At 35.9% G+C, this 6,972-nt stretch overlaps 1 protein-coding gene across 1 annotated transcript in view; it reads left to right on the top strand.

The window, feature by feature from the left end:
- The window catches only part of LOC106106910 (acylamino-acid-releasing enzyme-like), a 9,917-nt gene extending 4,714 nt beyond the window's left edge, over window positions 1-5,203 (top strand). Inside the window, exons 9-14 of the mRNA XM_013287569.1 lie at window positions 9-128; window positions 750-894; window positions 1,568-1,699; window positions 2,447-2,744; window positions 4,411-4,620; window positions 5,054-5,203. Of these exons, the coding sequence (XP_013143023.1) occupies window positions 9-128; window positions 750-894; window positions 1,568-1,699; window positions 2,447-2,744; window positions 4,411-4,620; window positions 5,054-5,159 (1,011 nt within the window). The 3' untranslated portion in view covers window positions 5,160-5,203. The remainder of the gene's footprint in view (window positions 1-8; window positions 129-749; window positions 895-1,567; window positions 1,700-2,446; window positions 2,745-4,410; window positions 4,621-5,053) is intronic.
- The last annotated feature ends 1,769 nt before the right edge of the window (window positions 5,204-6,972 follow it).

Genomic DNA, 6,972 nt, shown 5'->3' with positions numbered 1-6,972 from the left:
TTTTGTGGTCAGACGGTGGCAGGATAGTGGACATCTCGAACAAAGGTTTGGTGGGGTCCACGTGGGTGGTGGACGTGCAGGCGGACGTGGTGCTGGCGGTCTGCTCCAACATGACCACGCCGCCGCAGGTATTAATTAATATAAATCATCATCATCACCAGCTCACTATATTTCCCCACCGAAGGGCTCGGAGCCTCCCCCATGTTGGGGTGACTAAGCCATAATCAACCGGGTTGCGGGTCGGTTGACTTCATATGTCTTTGAATTTCTTCGCCGATATGTGCAGGCATCACGATGTTTTCCTTCACCGTAAGAACGTCGGGTAAATTATGTACATATGAATCCAAAAAAATGGAAAATCAAATCGGTACATATGCATAAACGATTTAGCTAAAAAATACTTGAACTCGATATAGTCCCATTTGCATGTGTACTTATTAACTAATAATAATATAAAAAAGAAATATTTGTATTTGTAATCTACATTAATAATAGATTCATTTAAGTTTTTTCTATTGATCACACTTATTTTCCTTATTACTCGATTAAAAACAATTATATCACGATATTAAATAGCCTATAACCACCCCTGATAACTAAACAACCGAATTTGAAAAGAAATTTTCAAATAGAATCAATAATTTCTGAGATTATAGCTTACAAATATATCTTACAAAGTTACAGATAAACCTTTAACAACTGTGAAATTTTTTGAATGTTTTCTTTAGTTTTTTAAATATGTCTTTCAGTTGTTTGTAGCGAAACTACCAGGTAAAGGTTCCGAGGCGCAGATAAAATGGATACAAGTGACAAAGGCGCGCGAAGTGCCGACGAGCGTCGCCGCTTCTACTGTCAATTATATGGAACTAACGCACGACACGGAGGAACCAGTCAGTTAGTATAGTTTTAGCATTTTCATATTTTTTCATTACTTTTCAAGCGAATTATTTACGCGAATTAGAGAAACCCTTAATAGCCTGATTTTTTTTAAATCAAATTACGTTCAATGACGCACACGTCCCATCCCTATGACAGCTGTCAATGTCATCGAGATAAGCGCGACTTTCGAAGTAATCGGTAGGCTTAGAGCGCTCGCAAACCTTTGACTAAACTGTCGCATAACAACTGTGCGACTGTGGAGTTTCGTGATTAGTTGGACAACTAAAAATCGAGTAGTGGCCACACTTCCATATAAGCTCATAAGAGTAAGCATAGCGAGAATAAGCAGTTGTGCGATAGTTTAGTCAAAGGTGTCCGTCCGATTTTAATATTAAGGTATAACGTTGTTACAATTGTTGTCCAAAAATAGTGTTCTTTCAGATTATATTCTACATTTGTACAAAACATCGAGATATGTTCCATTTTGGTAATTTTGCATTTATAATATTAGTATGAAGTATAATTCGTTCATTCCATTCATAGTTCATTCGTTCAACTCTAACTAAACATTAGTTCTCTAACTAAACTTGGCATAAAAGTTTAAATAACCAATTAAAAAATCGGAATCACGGATTTTGCTGTTTGTTCCGATGTTGTTTTAAGTGGTTTTTCCTGTATTTGTATACAGAATCATTCAGTGCGTTATATTTCGCACCGAATGCAGAGAAGAAGCTGCCGCTGATAGTGTGGCCGCACGGCGGACCGCACTCCGCCTTCGCTAACGCATTCTCATTGGAAGCCGCGCTATTTAATATGCTAGGTAAGTTTTATTGTATTTTTATATTTATTTCATAACTAATTTAGCATTATTAAGTCACTAGCGACCTCTCAAATTATACAAATAAACCTTTGTATTGTTAAGAACAAAATAAGTACCGTGCTGTAGAATTGGCGCAACTCTAGATTATCGGCATAAACGTCACGTCCCTAGCTGACAGCTGTCAATGTCACAAGAAGTATGGATAGATTGGCGCGTAACTTAAGTCATGACGAAAGTATTGCTCTGAGTTTAAAGCGACAGTATCAATTAAATAAGTTGTCTAAAAGTATAATGTATAATAAAAAAATACATAAAAAAGGAACTCACAAGTGTTAGAAGGATTACGCAACAAAAAAAAGAAAAGGAAAACAAACTGTGCAAAAAAGAGTACGGACCAAGAATCTGTAGAAGTTGATATAAAAAAACCTTTGTGTAATGTAGCGAAATACTTTATAGCTTTTAAAGTGGAACTACTCTAGGTTTTTTTTATTGTACATTTTAGTAAAAACATTTTTTTCTAACTTTTTAATATGAAAAACAGAAATTCATTAAAAGTTTGAGATTAAATTCATCCAATTTTTTTAGTCAAAACCTGGCGGCTTTGATATCATAGTTAATTTATCGGAAGGTTTTTATATTTCTATTTAGCATTGTATGAAATTGTAGCAATTTTGTATGTTTTTGAGGAATACAGTATCCATTTTGTGGGTATTTTTTGTCGAAGGTGAAATATAAAAACAATTTCAGGGTTCGCGAGTCTACAAATAAACTATCGCGGTTCAATCGGCGCGGGGGAGTCTTCTGTCAGGTTTTTATTAAAACGTGTGGGCGATGCTGACGTCAGAGATTGTAAACTGGCTACCGACGAGGTGTTAAAACGGTATCCAGTGGAACCGACACAGTTGTGTCTGTTCGGAGGCTCTCACGGAGGTTTCCTTGTCACCCACCTGAGTGGGCAGTTCCCCGACACTTACAGAGTGGTCGTCAGCCGCAATCCGGTTGTAGACGTCGCTACAATGTTCAATACCACGGATATCGCTGATTGGTGAGTTTAAAAATGTATCGATGGATGAAGGGCTATATGTTTTAATCGTCATTAGGTTAAATGTTCAGGAGAGTTTTCATTTTTAGAAAAAAAAAAATCATAAAAGCAAATCCTGAAAATTATTTCAATTGAAAGATTTTCAGACCGGTTCTAGATTAAAATTACTATAATTCTGCATACTTCATTATTTATTAATGCTGTTACTGTCGAAAAAAATTCGTATATTCTGAATATATATTTTAGTCAATATCGCCTAAAATGGCGGTCGAAACAAATACCCTTTCACCCGTCGGTAAAAAACGTTGTGTTGTAAAATATTCGGGATATTTCGTAAGATTTCAGGTTGTTTTAGCTTTTTTTTTTATTTTTCACAGATATAATTTTGTTAGTATTTTGCGTCGTTTCTTAATTTGTCAATAAACTATCAAACTTTAGTAAATTTATCGAGTATCGATGGTAGCCTAGTCACTGGGTGTCTACAATTATTTAGAAATTAAATATTTTCCTTAACGAGTTAATGAATTTCTCTTTTTCGAATAGGAACATATAAAAATGTCATTAAACAGTAGTTTAGTAATAAATAAAATTTATTCTTTAGCCTTTGCCTCCGTTCGTATAAACTTCCGCGGCTCAACGGGCCAAGGCGATAATGCCGTGCGATGCCTGATCTCAAATGTTGGCAACTACGACGTCAACGATTGCCTTCTCACTCTAACCACATTAAAAGAAAGAGACGCAAGATTGTCAGATGTGGTTGTCTATGGCGGGAGTTATGGCGGTTTTGTGGGAGCACATCTAGCCGGGAAATATCCCGAAATGTTTAAAGCTATGGTTTTAAGAAATCCATTGATTGATTTGGCGACTAAAGGCCATTATGCGGATAATTCTGACGGGTGAGTGGATTTAGGGACATGTTTTTGCCTAAGTAACCTTACTAAAAAAACTGTAAGTTTTTACTTCTTTCCTTAAATGTTACTTCTGTTAATTAAAACTTGGAGACACCCAGTTGACAAGCTATATGCGTTTTCTATACTGCTATACTAATAAAATAAAGCGTTAAACACACACTACTTTGTGGCGTAGGATGTCAGGAATAATAGCGTTTTTTTGAACAATTCTTTCTTTAATAAAATTCCTACACTTCGACACGCTTTAGACTATATATTTTACGTTATTAAACTTGGGGTAAATACATTGGAAAAGAACCTTTATGTGAGAAAGGGACCATAAACTACTAGCTGCCAACATTAAGGAAGCAAGGTTATTATGGTAACGGTAATTTTGACATTGGCAATAGAGAATTCGACAAATGTAAACAATAAAATAAAGTTTTTTATAATTCAATGCGGACGAACCCGCACGGGAATAGCTAGTTTATGAATATAGCGAGTGCAAATACTTTTTAATTGCAATCAATGTTTTTACATTTGTCATCCCACGTTTACATTAGTAACAAACTAGCGACCCTCCCCGGCTTCGTACTGGTTCGATGCTAATACAGAAATGTGTTTACATCAAATTGTAAACCTTTAAAATTATCATTCTTTCTCTATTTACTATATACTAGCTTTACCCGCGAGTCCTACCGCGTGGAATTAGAAAAAAAAGAAAAGTAGAGACAGACAGATAGCGGGAAGAGACATTTTACAATAGCGATATTCACTAGGTGTGCGGTGGAAGCGGGCTTCTTATTCACGGAGAAGGGCCCTATATCGGAAGAAGAGTTGTTAGCAATGCGACGTTGCTCGCCATTGGCGCACGTGCACTCTGTGAGGGCCCCGACCGCACTCATGCTAGGGTCCGGAGATAAAAGGGTCCCGCACTACCAGGGCCTCGAGTACAGCAGGCGGTTGAAGGCCAATGGTGTCCCTACTAAGTATGTAACGTTTAGTTTTTAGATGTGCGTTTGTTCACTGAATTTACATAGACTATTAACACTATTTGATATAGACTGGAAAATAAATAAAAATGCTTGTTTTAGTTTTTTCTTAAATTTATTTTTTTATTATATTTATGTATAAAGTAGAGCACAGAAAGAAGGGAAAGGACATAGTAAGATTTGTTGATTGTTCTGTTAGTCAACACTTAGGACTACTTAGAGGACTCTGAGTATGCATTACAATTAAACAAACTGTTTTCAATCGTAATCTCAATTAATATTTTTAATTATTATGCCATAACACATAAAAAACTTACAGACGAATTGAGTACCTCCATTTGGAAAGTCGGTCAAAAAGTCTGATGTTTTCAAGTCGCTGGTTTCTTTTTTTGCCTTTTAATTTTAACTTGTTTCTTTTTGTTTTTATTAGAGTATATATGTACGACGACAACCATTCGTTGTCGTCTTTGCCCGCGGAGATGGACAACCTCATCAACAGCGCTGATTGGTTCCTAACGCATTTGAAGTCTGATTGAATATATTTAAAATTTTATATACTAATAAATATATCATTTGTAAATGACGTTTTATTTTTCCGTACAATATAATTTCTTGATATCAAGAGTTCGAACTCACTTTCAGATCTTATGGTACTATCTATATTTTAAGAAGTCTTTGGTAAACAAACCGATACCACAGACGGAACGAAGAACACTATAACTAACGCCTGTTACCTAAAGGGTAGACAGAGCCCATAGACCTTTTGTATCGATATTGATACTTCTCTTGCTTCGATTTTCATATCTAAGTATTTCTGCGGTATATTTTATTCGATAATCTGGACAGCAATGGTCCGTATGGGAGACTCCAACCAGCAGTCACTAAAAAAACTAATTTAAATGTACGAATTATTTTAATCTGCAATTTTACCAGCGATTTAGCAGAATCTTTAAATAAAATAACGAAATCAGTTTTGAAAACATAAAACAATCCACAAAAATGACTAATAAACCCTCAGTGTAATCGTAAACAATTTTACACAGTAAATACTAAAGTTAAACTACCCCTAGGGAATAAAACAAAGTGGTAATAAAGTACTAGAATTACACGCTTCGTTGCACTAGGGCTGGGGGTGGTAGGCTGGTAGGGACTAGTGACGTGCTGGCAGGTGTCGAGACATGTGCATGAGAGCTATCGATGCGTGGCACACCCCTACTCGGTTATATTGTTTCTAATTATACGTAATGTGGTTTACTAATTCGTTTTTTTTTTAATATTCACAATGTTATTGTTTGGTTTCGAATTAATTTCGTAAAATACTAGTAAGTTTTAAAGCAGATTTTTTTGGTTAGGATTGATCTTTTGATTGATTCTTTGTTAAATATTCTGTATTACTTCTAGTCCTAAATAATCAAGAAAATTTCGGTCAATGTTCGGCTAATATGTTGAAAGGAGAGGTTATGAACTATAGTACATTACACTTTTATTAAATAAAGACATTGATTAAGGTTAAAAATTTTCCACGTGACTAGATTTTTGCGTTTTTAATTTTTATAATTGTCAATTTTGTTTTGTATGTTAAATAATATGAAACACGCTGTACATTTTATATAGAGCTGTTCGTAAAGAGATTGTTTAAAAACGAAATGTTATACCTATATGTGATTGATTTTTGGTGAATGAGTGTGAGGTTTTTGACCCCTTTCACAATCCAAGATGGCGGAACAAATAGTGAAAAACACAGTGTTGTATATGAATTTCCACTGTCGACACACGAATAGAAAGACTTGGCTCCTTTTTATTTGCATTTTACATTGCCTTTAAAAATAAGGATGACAATATCTTAAGACGCACATGCCAGTAGACTATTGTTGTAGCTGGCATGTAGCACTTGCCACCAACAAAGACAATGCACATATCAGTCTGGAAAACTTTTATAAGTCACGTGATTGAATGTTTCACACCCCCTTAACTCCCCTCTAACTTACTGGCACGTAGTTCTCACATAATTAAGTACGTGCTGGCTACTTGCATGCCAGTACCTGTCTTTACAATTCCTCGTGCACATACCAGAAGGCAAACACACGCAAGGCAAAACAATGCAGTGTTCCAGTTACTGGCATATGTACTGGCCTTATTGTACAGGTTTAATGCCGTGGAAACTGATGGTAAGTGATTAAAAAGTGATTAGCACATATTGAAAGGGTGCTTGTCAAATTACGTAAAAAGATTAATATTATTGGAACCCGGGCCCCGATGCCTGTCACTGGTGACTGGCACCGCCGTTCCGCTGCGGGAACCCTACACCTTATAAATAAATAAACTCCCTCGCGAAGGGGAATTGGCGGG

This window comes from Papilio polytes, unplaced genomic scaffold (genome assembly GCF_000836215.1).
Source record: "Papilio polytes unplaced genomic scaffold, Ppol_1.0 DF822067.1, whole genome shotgun sequence".
In the NCBI taxonomy this organism is placed as follows: domain Eukaryota; kingdom Metazoa; phylum Arthropoda; class Insecta; order Lepidoptera; family Papilionidae; genus Papilio; species Papilio polytes.
Note: the sequence above shows the minus strand (reverse complement) of the source record. Positions and strands in the feature narration are given on the sequence as shown.